The sequence below is a fragment of the Mustela nigripes genome, chromosome 18, assembly GCF_022355385.1.
Source record: "Mustela nigripes isolate SB6536 chromosome 18, MUSNIG.SB6536, whole genome shotgun sequence".
NCBI lineage: Eukaryota > Metazoa > Chordata > Mammalia > Carnivora > Mustelidae > Mustela > Mustela nigripes.
In genome coordinates, this window is record NC_081574.1 from 31,801,279 (window position 1) to 31,821,135 (window position 19,857).

Genomic DNA, 19,857 nt, shown 5'->3' on the forward strand with positions numbered 1-19,857 from the left:
TGAGCCACCCAGGCACCCCCAATTTTCATTTTTTAAAAAGATATTATTTATTTACTTGACAAAGAGAGAGCACAAGCAGGGGGAACAGTAGGCAGAGGGAGAAGCAAGATCCCTGATGATCAGGGAGCCCAACTCATGGGGCTTGATTCCAGGACCCTGGGATCATGACTTGAGCCAAAGGCAGGCGCTTAACCAACTGAGCCACCTGGGTGCCCCCTGAAAATGTTGATTTTCCATCAGTGCCGCTCTTTGCAATTTTCACTAATAGCAAAGTAGGATGGCATGAATACATGTAATCTACTAACTTTACATGTTCCTTGGTGGACATGTTCAACTTCAGTGAATGGCATTGTCCTGCCTCCCTCTTCATTCTCTAGCTTAACCCTCCAAAAGTCGTCTACCAAGCAAGAATGGTTTATATTGAGAATCAGCTAACTTCTTTCTGTTCAAGAACCAGATGGCAATAGTTTAGGCCATATAGGATCCATGGTAATTGCTGGGCACCTTCAGCCCTGTTTCTTTAATGGAAACCATCCAGAGAAGATGCATGGAACACAGCTACGCCTGTTTGTCTAACAAACTTCGTAAGAACAAGCAACAACCAGCATTTGCCCAATAGACTGTAGTTTGCTGACCCCTCCTTTAGTAAGATTTCTATAGGATCTTGTTGCTTCAGTCAGAGGAACACTGGGAGATGAGGCTTCCCAGTCAGCTCAGCATCCAAGCTTGGGGTGTGAAGAAGGGGAGGAGACCCTTTTCTGCAGACTGGCTGGTTCCAACAGAAGAGCCACCAGCATATTCACAGAAGCAGAGTAAAGACTGCTGAAAACCACCTTGCACCACGGTAACTCATTCTCCTTTTGCAGAAATGGCCAAGCTCCTTTTATGTTTTCTTTTTCCTTTTTTTTAAAATTATTATTATTTTTTTAATTTTTTTTAAAGATTTTGTTTATTTATTTGACAGAGAGAGATCACAGTAGACAGAGAGGCAGGAAGAGAGAGGGAGAGAGGGAAGCAGGCTCCCTGCTGAGCAGAGAGCCCGATGCCGGGCTGGATCCCAGGACCCTGAGATCATGACCTGAGCCGAAGGCAGTGGCTTAACCCACTGAGCCACCCAGGTGCCCCTCCTTTTATGTTTTCATTACTGTACCAAAAATCTGTCTTCTCCTACATGGGAAGATACTCTACATAATAGAGAGGAATGGGGTTTTCGGATGTAATTTGTCACAACTTCCTATTGCATAATCCTAAATCACTGGCTGGGCTCTCTTAGGGTTACAAATAATAGAGCATGGAACTCATCATTCATGTGTGTTAAGATACCAAAGTTTGACATTGTCAATTGCTTGAGAGCCCATCCACCCTGGGATCACAAGACAAAGATGATGACCAAGCACACGGGCCTCCTGTTAGAGAATTCACTTTCTGTAATCTCATGACAGCAACTTTTCACCTGCCTCTCCCCCTCCTTTCAATTTCCAGACGTATCCAAAAGCTGGCAAAGCCACAGCCCTCAAATCATGAAGGAAGAGTTTTCAAAGGGAGTGGAGGGAAACGTTTGCTTTTATTTTATTGCCAGTGCAAATGCTCTCCTACCCTCCTTTTGGGAAAATGCAAATGTCACTGATGATAATCTGCCTTTTTGCCGAACAAGTTTCTACTTAGACCTGAATAGGGGGAGAAGAGAACTTGGAATATCAAGTGAAAGGCTTAGCAATCGATGGGGATGTGAGAAATGTCAGTGGTGTGTGTTATGAGGCGGCAACACAGGTGGCCTTGCCACTCGCCTGGCATATGGATCGCGCTAAGAAAGCCGCACAGCCTAGAAAGAATGTCATCGAGAGCAGTTGTAATTATAGATGCCGTGAGCAGACGTTCACTGCTCCTAAGAGTCCACACTCGCTGCATTTCAAAGCTGAGACTGCACATTTGTTCTCTCAATTCAGCTGCAGTCACCCTCCACTTCGGTGCTCCTGCCCCGCGTGATGGGGAGGTGGGGAATGTTGAGAAATAAAGAATTGTCGGCGTGAAGGTAGACAGTGGGGAGCATCGCTAAGGACCAAACAGATTCATGTGGGAAACTTAACTGCTTCAGCCCGAAGTGCTAAACTTGCGTAGACACTTTGTATGGTTAGTGATGGTCAAACCCCCCAAGGGGGTTCTCTCCCCTTAGGGGAAATTCAGCCATTTTTCCTTGAATGAATGACATGAAGTCTTTCATTGGACACTAACCTTGCTTAACCTCAAAAACGTTCTCGCTCATAAATAGGACTGATAGGACTAAGCATCAAAGGATTTTGAAACTTGGTCTCCAAGGACAACGGTTTACATGGCTGACGTGAGGGAGGATTCGGATCTCTTCTCTCGGCTCTCACACTGTCCCCGAAATTCTCCCATTAGCTCATTCTTCTTTAAGGCCTCATGATTTTCATATTCCAGAAACCCTTGAGGAAACACAGCCAGCTTGACCACGTTGCTATGGGAACGGCTGCTGGGTAAAGTGCATGAGACATGGGAGTCTGAGCGGAGGGGGAGCAGCCGAGATGGAAGAGAGGTTGCCAAGGTGGAAAGAAGCACATAATTACATCTTATTAACGGTTTTTCGTCATAGTACACAGTTGAACCTTGAACAACACAGTTGAACCCTTGAACTGCACTGATCCACTTATACTTGGATTTTTTTTTCCAGTAAATATAGTCCAGTGCTATAAATGTATTTCCTCTTCCTTGTGATTTTCTTAATATTCCTTTTCTCTCACCTACTGCATTGTAGGAATGCAGTATATACTACACATGACATACAAAGTCTGTGTCAGCTGCTGTGTTATCAGTCAGGCTTCCTGTCAGCAGTCAGCAGTAGGCTAGTGGTAGTTAAGTTTTGGTAGGGGCGGGGGGGGGGGCAGTCAAAAGTGATACTGGACTTTGGACTGCGGAGTAGTCCCCACAAGGGTCAGCTAAAACATATTTCTTATTGGTCAGGGGTTAAAATAGTTCAATTTGGCTGCTAATGTTCGTGAGTGATAGTGTGGCAGTTGTGAGCAAATGAAATTTCTCAGACCTCATGGCTGAGAAGCAGGGCTGTATAACCTGTTTTTTCACCAGGACCTCTAATAAGAAACAGAATCTTCTCACACTGAGGTCATATCCTTTCGTTCCCTCTGTCCACCCTCTTAATTGGATGCACGGGAATGGCGAAATGACCAGAGGGCAGTGGAGGAGGACAGAGGAAGGTCACAAGGCAGCTTCCTCATCTCTCTTGGAAGAACGGTTGAGAATTCACCAGAAGTAGAGCAGCCCCCGTGCCAGCTGCCTTTTGGGGTGAGGGAGGAAGAGGAGAACCAAAGCCGTACAGGATGCCAGCTTCCTAGGCAGGCCATCGAGGGGGGTCACACAGTGTTCATTCCTGTGGTTTCGGGTTTACCGTGATGACACCAAACTCCCCTTTCTTGGTCCCGCGGGCTGGAGGCTAGAAAACAAATCCTAACCTTCAAGTAATAAAAATGGATGTGAGGCCCTCGTTTTCAAAGAAAAAAAAAAAAAATAGACACCTCTAAGACACTTTCAAGGAAACTTAATATATAGGGGGGTAGCATGACACGGGGCCTTGGAGACAAAATAGGGTGAAAGCCAAATCAGATTTCCTGGTTCTGGCCCAGGAGGCTTATGCAGGGGGTGACACGCAGAGAGCCCTCCCAGTGAAACCAGAGGGACCCAGCACAGCGAAGCTCCATTCCTCCGAGGTCACGGACTCCTGAAACTGCCCACTAAGAGGAAGCTGAAGCGGCCAGTCCTGGAGCAAGTGCAGCTGTTGGTTCCTTCTAGGCAAGGGGCGAGTTTGTAGGGACCCTCGAAAGAAGAATGGGGTCTCCTCCTTTATGCTAATAGAATTTTCAGAAAAGATGGACACGCCCAGGCCCCTTTTACAGCCTAAATAACCCCCTTCAGGAGAGCAGTCTCACACGGTACTGACAAAGCCGGCCGGCGTCGGTATGCCTGCACAGGATGTGTTCATCATTTGTGAAAATTAGATTAGAGGAAGGATTTTTACCTAGTTCATTAGAGTATCCTTTAAGGAATTAACTGTTTCTTTTCAGTGACTTGCGAGGTTTTATTAAACCCATATTGAGTATTTTGCAAATGGAGCAGTCTAAACACCTCTTGCTTCCCTCACCCAGCAGTAGCACCGGGGTCTTCGTGGAACAGACGGTGGTCATTCTCCTTCAGCCTCGGGACGCTTAAAATGTCTCAAGGTTACGGAGTAGGGAAAGTGGTTTAAATGAGACCGATTTTTCCTTGATACATCTCCATTCAAAGAAAACTAGAAATCTGACTTGGTAGTTTTCATGGCTCTTTACTTTGAAATAGGACAAATCGTCATAGACAATTTCATCCTGTGAGGAACGAGACTAGAGAACTGACAATGGGGTCTTCAACCGGCCTTACTATCTTTTGGCAACTCGCAGGTATCCCTGAAAACTCCAGGTTCTTTGGAGCGCCTGGGTGCCTCAGTGGTTTAAGCCTCTGCCTTTGGCTCGGGTCATGATCTCGGGGTCTTGGGATCGAGTCCCGCATCGGGCTCTCTGCTCAGCGGGGAGCCTGCTTCCCCCTCTCTCTCTGCCTACCTCTCTGCCTGCTTGTGATCTGTCTGTCTGTCAAATAAAACAAAAACAAAAACTCTAGGTTCTTAAATGTTCAACAATTCAAAAAAAAAAAAAAAAACCAACCTTGCCATATTCCCCTTCAGGAGTTGGATAATAGAAGACACAAAAGGAAAAACTAAGAGGAATTTGGAATTTCATGGCCACATTAATTGGCCTAAAACAATGAGTGCACCTGTCTGAGGGCAGGGCAGAGTAGGACTCCATGTTGTCTACTGTCTGTTCCCTGTCCTTGTGGGTCACCCCTGCCCACTGCCTTGCACTTGAGTGCAACCCCAGGAAGGCTGAAGTTTGGGGATGAAAGCCTGACAGATGGGACAAATGCTTGTGTTGTGTCCAATTACTGCTGTTCAATATGAATGGCTTTTCTCTTGCATCCACATTGAAAGAACCATATGGAGGGTTGGTTTTGGTCACATACGAGGCTCTCATTAAATGAGACCATGAGGATGATAGCAGGAATATTAATATTTCTTCATTAGGATTCTGTGTCCATTCCCTCTGGCACTAACAGTAGGATTATGCGCTGCTTCTATAAATGATGGCTCCCTATTTGTTATGGGCAGCTTAACTTAGTTTTCCCTTTTTATACACAAGCCTACTCGGAAAGAAGCTGTTTTTAAGATACGCTTTTTATAGGCGAAAACAATTCAGTTGACTGAGATGTAAAAGGCAAGTTTGTAGAATATAAACAGACTTGCTGCTCAGAAGATTCCAGGGATAAGTGCCCCTCCCCCACCTGAAGGTGCTGGGTGAAATCCTCAATTATGAACTAATTTACAGCATGCCCCTCGTTATGAGAGGCTCTTCCGTGCTAATGACATTAAGCTGCAGCTCTACTGTGGTCCCCAACTAGATTTCAGTAGGAAACCCATTCTCCCAGTTGGTCACCAGAGGAGCTTACACCGTGGATTACTGCCCCCACCATAGCAGGATTCTGAGACACCAAGAGGTTGTTATCTGGAATTCAGAATGAAAGGGAGCCCTTATAGGGCACACACAGTCGGACCTGAGCACACTGAGCCAGGCCAACTCCAGTGTGAGCACAATAGGAGAGCTTCAGTGTGTTAGGGCTGAGACTGACCCTCAGATCCCGGCCGGCCCTCCCTACTCTTACCTTCCTGCTAACTGATAGAAGGTTTAGAGGTCGCTATTCCTGAATATATTTACATTTGAATATGCTTTTAAGTACTTAAGAAAAGGTGGTATCTCTAAATTCACACCAAAGAGTACCCAGCCACTTCCTCTTCCTAACACTAGCCCATGTTATGTAATAGGGTGTAAAGACATCGGATGGCAGAATTCTATCATGGGCCCTTAATTCTCCTCTTTGCCTTCAAAAATGGGAACAGCAGAGTCCTTATTTCCAGACATCCCCAAATTTTAACCTAATTTCTGTAATTCATTTAACATGGTCATTAATGTGAAGATGTATTTGGAAAACTGGGATTCTGCATCAAAATTTGGTTTTGGACCATATACATCATGATAGATTGGCCTGTGTCTAGCTAGTGAAATCACAAAGGTAAAGATTCATGCTCCCAATTCTTGTCCTGGCTTCCACCCCAACCATGGGATTTTTAATTGAGGATAAGGGATGGGGGTAGGAAAGGCTCAGAAAGAGGAAATTAATCACTTTAATAAAACAATCACCCTCCCTCCTCTCCACTCCTTCCTGCCCAGAATGCAGGTGAATAGAAGGCATAGAGGCTCTAACAAAACAAAATTAAATTTGATAAACCACTACTACTCAATAAACTTACATGGGGAAATTTATCCAGGTGTCTTAGCATGTTTTTTTTTTTTTTGGTTTTGTTTTTTATGATTTACTCTTAAGTGGGAGTTTCAAGGGGCTTCATCTTTTCCTTTGGATCTACAAAGCCTAGGACAAATAAACTGACCTGAAGACCTAGAAGGAATCTAAAGTCAATTCTCAAAATTTAAGAGTATTCTTACCTATATAATATGCAGCATCTTTAGGACACCCCAAAAAATGAAAAATTATTTTTTCAAATGAAAAACATTATTTTTCAAATGAAAAACATTATTTTTTCAAATTAATCTCAGTCTATCAGAATCCTAAAAGGCTATGACAAAAGGTCACCTGAAGTTCAGAGCATAAAAAAATAAAAGTTTGAAGCATCTAACACCAGCACAATAAACATTCAGTTGTTTAAACATGTTTCAAAGAGAAAGAAAAAAATTAAGTTTTACTCTGAGGCATCCATCTAAATTTTAAGACTTCTATTTTGCTAAATGTTCTGGTTTCATTTAAAAAAAAAAATCTAAGACACTCAGAAAATTTCTTAATACCAACTATTGCTATGAATTCTATTCTCTAGTAGTAACACAATTCCCTGAATTGTGTGTGCATTCACCTGCTAGTGTCCGAATGTATCACCATTATGAAGAGAAAAGAGTTGTATAGCTTGGGATCAGAATAATTTCAAAAGGGCAGTATGGAAACCACCTAACAGATGCATGGCATACCAATTTTCAAAACAAAACAAAAATCCACGCATTTGCATGCATGTAAATGGTTAAATTAACCCAACTATCTTGGAGGAATAGCCTATTGCATTAGGATTTCAGGGTCTTTTATACACGAATTATTCTGGTGTAGATGGGTAAAGGTAATTTAATAGGAGGTCTCTTTATCACAAAGCTAACGGAATCATTTTTAATAAGACTGATTATGTTCCTGTATGTATCTACCAGAATTAAGTGGATTTTGAGATTTGTGTGTGTTATGATGAATGTGCTTGTAGAGGATAAATCAGAGCTATGCTTTGGGGAGCACACTTCGCTTGTTACAATATGTTCAGAGACCTGTGCCAAGCGAGAGTTATATTTCTGCCTCTTTTGATCACTTAGCTTGCTTTAGCCCTGGGTGCCTATTCTACAAATCAGGATGGACATTGGCAGGTCTTTGGAGAACCAGAGCCCTTCACCAGTCCTGCTCCTCGTCCTCTAGGCGGGTGTACTTAGAACACACACCTCCCCATCCCCACTCCCAACCCCACCACGGATTCAGGAAGACTTCTGATATCATGCTGGGACAAAGATGCATCCCGGCCTCCAAAACCTATTCTGTATGCCTCTCCCAGAGTTTTATATTATTGCATTTTTATGCCCGGATCTTCCTGTCATATCTGGAAAGGTCAGAGTCCCAGAACACTTACTGAAGATGAAGTTCTCAAAGTGCTTGAGGCAGGATGCTTAACTTGTGGATTCAACAGCCTAAGCCCTGTGTGTCCTTCAAAGGCAGCACAAGACAGTAAAATCGGTTTCATCTTCTTTCAAATAGTTACCACCTCTGGAAATTGAGCCTGGGTGGTAAGACAGCAGAGAACAGGGATCGGCACTATGGCCTAAAAGCTGAATTTGGCCCACCACCTGCTCTTCTAGAGCCCAGGAGCTAGAATAGTGTTAGGTTTTTTGTTTTGTTTTGTTTTGTTTCGTTGTTGTGGTGGTTTGTTTGGTTGGTTGTTTTTTTACGTGGTCAGGAAAGTAAGCTAAGTAAGTAAGTAAGTAAATAAATAATCAGTCAATCAAAAGAAGAGGAATGTTGGGTGATGTGACAACTGCAGGACGTTCAGATTTCAGGGTGTCTCATTGAAGTTTTTCCCTTGTATCCATCTCATTCACGTGTGTCCGTCCATGGCTGCTGTCACACTGCTGTCACAACATTGAGTGGCTGCTTTAGAGACCACATATGGCTCCTAAAGGCAAAAATATTCACTAGCTGGTCTTTAGAGAAATATTTGTCAACCTCTGGTATAGAATAAAACCTAATGTGGGGGTTAGTAAGATCACCAGGATTCTAGTGATTCCCACAGGACGCTAGTCCATTGTTGTTCAAGGGAAAAATACAAAATATAAACCCTCAATAGAAAGATGAGGAATCTGTGCTTTTGTTTGGCTTGCTGTTGTCCTTCTGGTTTTGAAACATTAGCGTGCGTAAGTATTTACCCATTCCGGGAACAAATGTATGTTAATGGTCTTTAGTCTCAAAAAGGACGTGGAAAGAGATGGTCACACAGCCCACCCAGCGTCCACCCGCACCTAATCTACCAGGAGGCCTCTTTCTCAGCTACGCCTTCAGTTTCTGTTCTGCCTGGACGTTGGGAAGGGTGTGTCCATTGACTGAACAGACCTAGAGGTATAGAAGCTTTCTCTATAAACACTTCCATGACCAGGAAGAAATATTCAAAACAAAGTTCTTAAATAAAAAGAACTAGGATTCCTTCCATTGCCTGAGCAAGGTTTGATTTGCCACTGCCATTAGCGTAGAAATAAATAACTATATTTGACTACAAGTGAGGGGGAGGGGCTGGCGGTGGGGGAGGTGGAATAAGGAAAAAGATGCAGGAAACTAGAGAGAACATTCTTAAGCTGGCCTCCTCCTGCTCTCAATTACAGATTCGGACGTAGTAGAAAGTATATATAGTACGCTGATATTTCTGCTGTTTGGCGACCAACTAGCTTTAAGCAGTCCCTTGAGACCTTTGAATAAAATAGCACTTTATTCGCTCAAAATTACTGTATGTGTGTGTGGTGCTTGTAAATGGTAATGTGCCCTTAAAAGCTTGTCTTCTCTTCCCAGTGCCCTTAGTTACGTGAGTCTTCTTCACGATTATATGCTCAATGTGGTAAGGGAAAGCAGTGCCATCCTCAGAATAACCAGTTCTTGGTTGACTCTCAAAAGTCTTTTCAACTTATCAAAATTTTCCCAAAGGTGACATTTCCATCCCTGCTCTACAAGTGCCTCTGAAAAACTGTGACCTTTAATCTTTTGTGTTGTCTTCATCTTCATCATAGCAAAGTCGTCGTCCAAAAGGTTACCATTTGTTTTCACCGAAGATCCCATATCAACTGAAAAAGGCTCATAGCAATCAATTACTCAAGACAATGGCTATTGAATAAACACCTGTCATAGTATTATGATAAGGACTGCTGCAGAATCAGAAGATGATTATCTAGGATCCTTTCCCTTCAGATGTCTGTAATCATATGGGTGGGCAAACTTCACATGAAATATATAAACAGTTGAGTCATATGAAATTTTAAGCACAACAATAGGAAGAACTCAGAGAAGAAAGAAAGCATGTTAGCAAAGAGTAGAAGAGAATTGAACCAGACATTACAGGAAAGTAAGGTCTTGAGAAACAGAGGGGAAGAGAGGAAGTAGGTATTCCAAGTGGAGAGTAGGTATTCCAAGTGGCAAGTATTAGCTAAGCCAGCATTAATGGCTCAAAGGGCAAAGGAAGACAGAGTATATCAAAAAGAAAGCAACAGCATAGAAGGAAAAGTCAAAAATAATGTCCTAGTGTGAGAGATTAGAAGGAAATTTATAATTACTGGGATACTGGTTATAGTTACAAAGGGGGATGATTTGGAGGAACAGGGAAAATAACCCATTTCTGATGCGCCAAGTTTGAGGAGGTGGAGAGATATCGAATCCGAGCAATCCTAAGGTCATTTGGAGACCTGTAACTAGCTCCCATGAACCTCCTACTCCTACTATAAGACTATCCATTGCAGTTCATTTTAGGCCCCTATAGTGATTTTTATTCGTTCCTTTATTTCTTTTTTTCATTTTCATTATTGTTTGTTTCTTAAAATCCCTGTCTAGGAATTTATCTTATTTTGCTACACAAAGCAGTCCATCTGCTGTCATTTTGAACCTGTGGGAAGCTCGTCATCAGCACGATGGTGATCTTGACTCCCTGGCCTGTGCCCTTGAAGAGATTGGGAGGACACACACGAAACTCTCAAACATTACAGAAACCCAGCTCGATGAAGCCGACTTCAACTACAGCAGGCAAAATGGACTCTAGTCCACGACCGCTCATGAGACAGTGACGGCCAGCTTCGGGACATTTGCTTTAAATGGGAAAGAGGCAGCTTTCTGCCCGGTGGCATTTGGAGAATTCAGCCTTCATTTACAATCAGTGCGAATCCCTGGTTGAAAAAACTGAATTTTATATAGGTATAATATGTTCATAGAGAAAAGTACAAGCTCTCTTCAATATAAGAGGGCTTTACTGTCTCATCTGAGTCCACTTGGGTTAACACTTGATGAACTTTCTTAGCTTTGGAGTGGGGAGGATAAAAGTGAGGGCGTAGCTTGAGGAAAGTAACTGTGGGGGAAAGACGAGCCACGATAAAGCCAGGAAGGCAGACATTGAATCCTGCATGTTTTGAAACAGGTTTTTAATGATGTGCCCCAAAGGGCCAGCTGATTCTGCTACCAGATTGTCAGGGTTGTCTACCAACTGGCATCCGTGATGTCAGCAATCATTATAAAACTGGCTTTGCGAAGTGAAACGGGGCTGCCAACCCATTGTAGGACTTTGGTAACGTCAAGGAGGGCATTTAGAATCTAGATTCTGAGTCCATCTCACCAGCACCGATTCCCTATTTATCTCAGCCACTTAATGGAAACAAGAGGAGAAGGTAAGACAGACCATGAACTAGTTCTTGCCACGTACACCACCTTCATTTTCTTCTGGAGACCAATCTACCCACCTTCTTTCTTCCCCTTCCTTACTCAGTTTCAGAGCATAATTAAACTCAATATGGATAGTTACTTCTAATTCAATAAAACAGAATCCTCTATTCCCAGCTTAGCCACTCAAATTGCAGAGCGCTGTTAGAACGCAGCTCCATGTGGATTTGGAGGGGGCCGGGGCAGTCAAATCGAGCCCAGGGAAAGACAGGGTCTGCAGATGCCCTGGGCCTCAGATAAGCTGTAATTCTAGGATAGAGGTATTGACCCAGTCTCTAAACATTGTTATAAGGGGATGAGGGCCTCTGCTCGACTTTTCAATCCAGGTTCTTGAAACTTTCTAGCCTCTTGGTACCGCGTTTTCACAAAATCTCTCCATAGGGCTATAGGGCAACCTCCTTTTGCCTCTTGGAAAATGAGCAGATAGTCTTTGGTCTAAATGATAGGATGTGAGGGATAGATCTACCACAGTGTCCCAGAAACCACATACGTTGTTCAGGAAGCTTTTGAGCTCTGATTCCTCAGCCTCCCCAGGCATGTTTTCTCTATGGGACCATGAACATAGGACTGTTGCTCAAAGATTCTTTTTATTTTTTAAAGAGCCAATGATATTGTGGAATATGAAGTCCATAGAGAATTTGTGAACCCCATCTTAACATTTAATCCATCTTTTATCCTATTAAATCATTTTTGACAAGATATCCTGGTAGACTAAAGAGGCACAGATATGTTCCTGCTCATCTTCTGGTGGATGTTTTAATTAGCTGTCCACAATCAGGACAAGCAAGACCAAGGACCTAGATTAACTACAAGGCTGATCAGGTACTTAAAAGTTGGCTACATTAGAATAAAGTACAATCAGGGAATGGGGGAGTTGGGGAACACTTGGCAGTGGGGATATGGTCAGTTAAAAACAACAACAATGGTTTTGTAAGTCCTGTGGTTAAAAAAAAAAAAAAAAAAAAGAAAGAAAGAAAGAAAAAAAAAATGTAAATCTCCACCAAAGTAAAAAAGACCTAGAGATAGGTAGAATTCGTGATACCATGGGTAAGGCATTAAGAACTCTTGAATGTGTTAGCCATTTTCTCTAACGTGTGGTCCCCTATACTGGATGGAAGACTTTGCTACACGAAATTCAAAAGCACCTTGCTTTTCTCAGGAACCAAAGGCATATTATATAGAATAAACAGATCCTCTTAGAACTGCGAGCATATTTTCAAAATACCATCTCTAGATCAAGAAAAGACCCTTCTGTTTACATGCTCTACTTGTTTGTTCCTTCTGGGGAACAACAAAGAGAAGGCATGAGAGGGCAAATATTCAGACACCCTTGCTAACATTTCTGGAAAAGCAAGAAGTTGAAGTAGATGGTCAGTCACCCAAAAAGAATTTGCATTGATTGTTTAATAATAACTTGTAGAAAACATCTTGTTGAGCACTTTTGTCAGTTTCTATCTTGGAGGATTTTTGTTTTAAAACTATCCTACCCTTTATTCCTCTTCCCTTCTAATTGGCCTTATCATTGCTTTATATATTCTGTGAGTCCACACAGATCCTTTTTGGAGCTGATACGTTTTTATATCTTAAATGAAAAATCTTAATGTTTTCCCTAGAATCTAGATTTTAAGATAAGAGATTATCATCAATCCCTCAAGGTCTAGAATTTCTTCCCATGGATTTTTTTTTTTTTTAAATCTGGGTGTTTATAAATGCCTGTGACCTTCATACCATATTGAATAACAAAGGAAGCAAATTAACATGAATCACCGCTGACTTCAGCTCAAGGTTCAAATATACCCTTCAGTCCATTTTGCTCCCTCTTTTCATTTCTCTTATTTCTGCTGGAATTCTACATGGGATTCCTACACAAATGTGTGAAATTCTGTGGCCATTGTAAGTCCGGATCATACTTCACACTAGAATTCCAAAGAGAACCCATGTTGGTGAGACGTACAGACACGGGGGAGCGTAGGAGTGTCAAGGAGGAACGGAGATTACAGATCAGAGAGAATTCACTGACATCTGAACTTTCGATTATTCGCTGCGACCTAAACCCTTGTTCTACTTTAATGTCTTCCCATCAAAACACAGATGCCCCTCTAGAAAGAGATTTTTGCCCTAATGTAAAAGTGAGCTTTAATAGTTGATAGGTTACTTCCATTTTTTTTTTTTTTACAAAATATCCCACTTAATGCCAAATCTTTCAGGCCTCAAAGGCATTTCAGTCTAATGGTCATGCTTTAAACAGGGCTTCAAATTATGCCACCAAAATGGTGCACTTCACAGCTGTACCAGACTGCCGCTGCATCATAAAGCTAATTTACGGTTTTTACAATACTGCTTGTGCAGTCTTACTGGTTTACATTAAAATCCTTTAAGCCAAAAGAAAGCTCACTCTACAGATTTAAATGCAAACTTCATTTACCAGTGCAGAAAGTCTCGTAAAACTCAGATGTACTCCCACAAAAACTTTATTGGCCTTTTTGTAAGAGATGAATAGGAATTGACACAATTCTCTTTAAAGAGGGGAAGTTTTCTCTCTTTTTATTATTTTTATCTCCAGCTGCAGGTGTTCTCTGGTGCCATGGTCCTTTTTTTTTTTTTCTTTTAGTTGACTTTGAGAGGGGTTATTAAGTCAGATGACTAAAACAGGGTTCTCTTTGGATTAAAAGTCCTGGAATTTACTGCTTCTCTTTCCCTTGAGAAAAATTCTCAACATCACAATTGATAAGCCAAGGTGGAGTATGAAAATGGTATACAGATCTTCCTCGACTTATAATGGGGTCATGTCCCGATAAACCCAGCATAAATTGAAATATCTTAAATCGAAAATATACTTAATATGGCTAACCTGCCCAGCACCAGAGCTGAACCTAGCCTAACTCAAGCGTGCTCAGACATTAGCCTCCATTAGGCACAGTCATCCAACACAAAGCCTCATTTATAATGAAATGTTAAAAATCTCATGTAACGAACCGAAGACTGTACTGAAAGTGAATGATGGAATGATTGCCCGTGTAGTAGTGGTTTACCCTTGTGAGGTCATGACTGATGGCTGCCCCTGTCCAGCCGGCATCACGAGATGGTCAACCCCAGTTTCGTTACCCCAGGGAAAGATCCAGATTCAGAGCTGCCAGTATAGTTTCTGCTGAATGCCTACCACCTTCGTACCATTGTCAAGTCAGAAAGTAGTCGGTTGAAACACCGCCGTAAGTCGAGGACCATCTGTAAGTGGTTTTAGAGCGTATTCTCCACTTGCCAAACTTCTGGCAAAATTGACCTACGGATTTCAAAATGTTGGAAGACCTTTCCATGTGCTTGTTTTTCCTTTCTGCCATTTTCACTCCAATTCCTTACTTAGTCCTTCTGTAAAGGTGTGGAATACTAACTAGCAGATGTGGGGAAGGTAACATTCCCTCAGAGGTGTTTGTTCCAGATCTGTGAAGGTCACAGACACCGGAAGGAGCTGGAAAACATGAGTCTTATGGCCCATCGTGTGGCCCATTTCCATTACTTTTCCTCATGAAACATTGCGATGTTCTGAATCCTGGTACCTCCCATTGACTGGACTAGGGGTCACAACCACAGCAAATGGGAGAGCAAAATGTTGTCCTACAGGTAGTGACAAAATTTTATTAGCTCTTCAGTGTTAGTGTATGGCCATAGCGCTGTATTTGACAAATCAATGCTTTAGCCAAAAGTTGAACGGCCACCCTTTTCTGCAGCTTCCACTGTTTTGTCTGCATAGAATTTTCCTGAACTACAAGCAAAAATGTATTTCGTCAAATGTCACAAAGTGAAAATGTTGCTAATCTTAGATGTGTTACATATTTTGTGTTTTTTACTTTCCATACTCTTTCAAAAGCTGCCGCTATAAAGCTGTTTGGCTGTATTGACAGCATGTGGTGTTCTTTGCAAAAGCAATTCTAGGAGAGCCAGCGTCTAACACGGACTCCTCACATCCCCACTCCAGGGTCGTCAGCAAAAAGCAAAAAAAAAAAAAAAAAAAAAAAAAAAAGCAATTTGTGTGCTGTGTTTTTTCAAAAAGATAAAAGGGGATGGAAATCAGACCTGGCCGTTAGTCACTAGTGTGTAGTACTGTGATCTGAAGTAGGAAATTTAACTCACATAGAATAATTGTGGTGCTTGAAGCAGCTACTTTTTCTTTTTGCTGTGAAGATCATGGATTTGGAATGTCCTCACGAGGTGGGCCTAAGACAGTGACCATGAACTTCACATCTTAGTGCCCACCCTCCATCTGAACCCAAAGATTAAAAAGGCAGTAAGCTTCATGTTTAGGCCTAAGCTTAAAAATATCCTTCCCCTCCCCGCCCCGAAGACTGAGTTGGGCGGAGGATACATCCTCTTTTCCAAAAAGGTACAGCCTTGAATTATAAAATGGATCACTAAATTTGGCAATGTAACTCTCTGCATGAGTGGAAATGTGTGTCAAGTACTTTTCCAAAAAGCATGATTATGATAAAAATGTCCTTTTGCCTCAGATCTTGCTAACTAACCCCAAAGAGTATTTCACTATTGCAAGCATTATATACATAAATTCCAAAATGGGATGAATTCTACAACTCCCTTAAAATTAAAGAGAGACGAGAGGTAGAGATTTAACTATGGTTCTGTCGAGTCATGGGAAGATGGTATTTTAAGGGAATTGGTAAGCAGAATATCTTGCCTTATGACCCTCATTACAATCAGAGATGGATCTAATAATTCCAAATTCCTTCCACTAGGAGCTCTGATGAGACTGAAGTAAGATCACCCCTTAACCAGGAAACTTTGATCTAAGCCTCATCAGAGTGGAGCTAAAAAATTTCCATCACTCTCTATGGCCCAGGCTAGATGATGAAGCCCTTCCCATCAAAACGTATCTCTATAAGAAGGTTAAAAAAATATATAACAAAAAATACAACAACTCAGTGTGGGAATTTCCTGGTCAGGAAAACAATTTCCTCTTCTTCCAAATTGGAATCAAGACAGATTTTAAATTTCCCATTCTTCACACACATTTCTAATTGATACAGAACACGTAATTGATAAAGTCGGTGTCACCCTAGAAATAGGGCAAATAAAAGCAGTTAGAGGGAAAACTGGCTTGTTCTCCTGACCCGAACTCAGAAGATCTGAGTCATTGTTTACCTCCATTTCTGTACGGATGAATTTTAAAACAGATTTCATTTTGTTCTGTTTATTTTGGGAAGGTGCGTGGGGGGTGGGGAGGTGGTTTGTTCGTGATTCATATCTCCAGCCCATTCCACTCTCAACTTTTATTTGATGTGTTCAAAGCTGGAAAAAAAAAAAAAAAAGGCAGAACTGAACACTTAATTTGACATGAAGCTGAAGGAGAGAGCAAGCCAGAGGAGAGTTTGAATAAAGCATGGCCTTGGCTTCATACCACACTTTTTGTGCCTTGTATTATCAATGTAAATTCTGAATGTTGTACAGTAAATACTTGGATGGACTTCTTAGAAAAGGCTGCACTGGCTTCTTTTTCAGCACATGTACATATCTATAAATATATATACATATATATTTGGTAATGCCAAACAGCTGTGTTATATTGTACTGAACAAAATGGACCGTTTGGATGTTTTATGTAGAGTTTGCAAAAAACAAAAAACAAAAAAAAAAAACAAAAAAACAAAACAAAAAAAAAACTGGATGGTTACTGACTTTTCAAGATAAATGTACAGACGTAAATTATCGCATACCAGTTATTTATGAATAAAGAGTCTTTTATTGACATTTTAGGTTACTCCATGAGTGGAAATTTGAAATCCCAAGGAGGAGCCCCTCTGTGCACTTCCTGCCACAACCTAGCGGGCACTGGAATTCCCTCCACATTGAGGACAGTTTCCAAATACCTATTAAGGGATTGAACCTAATTTCTCCTTGTGGCCTCAAGAAAGAGGTAATATGAGGCTACTGGAAACAAAGATGAGATCATCTCCTACCATTCTCAACCCAACCACCATGCACACACACACAAGTACTCCTAGGACATTGTTTTACAAACTGAGAGAATCCCGACCAGACCATTGTCTGGATACCATTCACCTTTGTCCTCAAAAGGCTTGGGTTACTTTTTCTTTTCTCTTTTCCTTTTCTTTTTCTTTTCTTTCTTTCTTTCTTTTTTTTTTTTTTTTTTCCAACACACACTCGAAATTTTCTGCTTCTCCATGGGCAAAATGTTACAAAAACAAGTACAATGTTAGACATTTCAGATATAGATTCACTGACTGAATCTGTTTAAATTGTTTTAAAAATGCTGAATGCTCCCAAGATCCCAAGAATTTAATCATAACTCTTCAGAGTGGATCAGAGTCCCTTTAAACAGTGTGACCCAAAGATGGTTTCTGATTTAAGTGAGTCATAAATTAAAAGGTCATAAATTGGTTTAAAACCAGTATTTTCCAAAATCCATCTTTAAACAAATACGATTTCCATAGTGAGATAAGAGGTTTTGGACCCTCACACTGACTCATAAATTAATGTTTGGAAAACTATGGCATAAAATGAAATCACATTCTCTAGATTTCTGAAAACCTTTAAGGGTACAATGTTTCTAATGTATATGATGGATCTCTAAAAGAGGAGTATATGCAACATTTTCTAAATGTCTGGAGCATGTAATTCTTTTTATGGATCATCTTATAGGACTAGAAGGAATGGTAATATCCACAAAGTGGCTGTGAGTGGTTCCAGTGCTTTAAAGCTAATTAGTCTACATTTAAGTTACTGGTAGAATGAGAATTGGTTTTAATTAACTAGGTAAATCAATATGATTAGGCAGAACCAAACCAAAAATTCCAGAACTATTTTAATAGAGCAAACAATTCTAATCTGCATTGGTCAACTATAAAGAATGCTGTGACTGGCAGAGAGTTTCAGACAGACTAGCTCATTTTGATAAAAATAGAACATATCAGCTGCAGTCTGTAATCCACTTTTCCAAATACTTAAGTTTTGTCTAAAAACATTTTATCTACCTAGTAACTGATTCTGAGTGGATTAAGCTACTTTGGGCTAATGTTTATTCTCTGTAGTCAGTACTTATTAGAATTTGATCAAATTTATTCTGATGGAGTTATTCATTCAAAAATATTTATTTTGGGGCAGCTGGGTGGCTCAGTGGGTTAGGCCTCTGCCTTAGGCTTAGGTCATGGTCTCAGGGTCCTGGATTGAGCTCTGCATCGGGCTCTTAGCTCGGAGGGGAGCCTACTTCCTCCTCTCTCTCTGCCTGCCTCTCTGCCTACTTGTGATCTCTCTGTCAAATAAATAAAATCTTTAAAAAATATATTTATTTAGATTTCCATATGATACCAAAGCCTAGGTTCAAATCCTGCCTGTGTCTCTTAGCATTTAATATCAGACAAAATACTTAATGTTTCTACTTTATAATATAAGAATGATAGAATTTTAGATTCTTTTCAACATGTGAAGATTAAGTGGGGAAAAAAAAAAGATAAATGTAAAAGCCTTAGCACACTGTATGGTACTTAGAAAGCAACTAATGAGGGTTCACTTTTACCTTATTTAGAAAGGCAGTAAGCATGGTAGTTACCAAAATGTGTTTGAGATTAACACAGGCTAAGTAGTAATCCTGAGTCTGCCATTCTCTGGGCACATGACCTTGGCCAAAAAACTATCTTTAAAAGAAGATAATCTTATCAAGCTCACTAGATCCAAATAAATGTTCAAAAAATAGTATAATAATTAAACACATCTCTAGCTATCTGTCGCTTGCTTTGGTTCTGAACAGAAATGTACTAGAGTGTTCATTATATAAACATAGCAACATGACAAGAGGGGCAAAGATTACTCAGTTTTAATCTTTATGATAGCTAGCTGAATGTTATTTAAGGCAAAAAAAAAAAAAATAAAGTCATACAACCTCTGAAATAAGTTAAATATTTTGTTTTTCAAATATAAAGTTTGATGCTTAATACAGTAAACTTTAAATACTCTAATAAGGTCCATTATATCCATCCACCTAAAATGATTTTAGAAGGGAAGGAATCAGAGTCAGATGATGGGGCAAATACACTTAAAATGTATCACTAAGACAAATAACATTATTTAAAATAGTGATTTTGCATAGAGTAGATGGCCCATCGATGAAAGGACCCATTTTCTGTTTTTCAGACAACACAAAGGCCTTAAAGTCTTAAGAGTATATACACAAGTTAAAGAGTTACCTGGGCATTATTACTCTCTCCTTGCTAGACCCTCTCCAACAAAGCAGACATTCATAAAAAACAAAACAAACAAACCACACACACACACCTCCCGACTCAACCTTCACAAAGCGTAGGCTCTCTATATCAAGAGGTTGTCATACCATCAAACAAGCACCGTGAAAGAGATGAGCACAGATTGTTAAGGGAGAATGAAGGAGAGGTGAGACCAGGTTGTGTTGTGTGAGGGAAAGTAATTTGGACATGTGTTGACTGGCTAAGATGTAAAGATGATATGCTAAATAGGTATCTTTATGATAACACTCTGCAACGAGCCCCTTAATCTGTGGCTTAAAGGGAACCATGTATTATTCTTACAGAGCTATGGATCAGTAGGAAGTTCCTCCTTGGCTATCAGCTGAACTCACACCTGTATGTGCTATATGTTCCCTGGGCTAGCTCTTTCAGGCCAGGTTCCTTACATAGCGGGGGGACCTTG

General features: G+C 40.9%; 1 protein-coding gene across 2 annotated transcripts in view; it reads left to right on the plus strand.

Moving 5' to 3' along the window:
- Nucleotides 1-16,918, plus strand: part of UNC5D (unc-5 netrin receptor D) — a 538,291-nt gene extending 521,373 nt beyond the window's left edge. For both annotated transcript variants that reach the window (XM_059384170.1, XM_059384171.1), the window contains one exon: nucleotides 10,294-16,918. In XM_059384170.1, the coding sequence (XP_059240153.1) occupies nucleotides 10,294-10,498 (205 nt within the window). In that variant the 3' untranslated portion in view covers nucleotides 10,499-16,918. The remainder of the gene's footprint in view (nucleotides 1-10,293) is intronic.
- The last annotated feature ends 2,939 nt before the right edge of the window (nucleotides 16,919-19,857 follow it).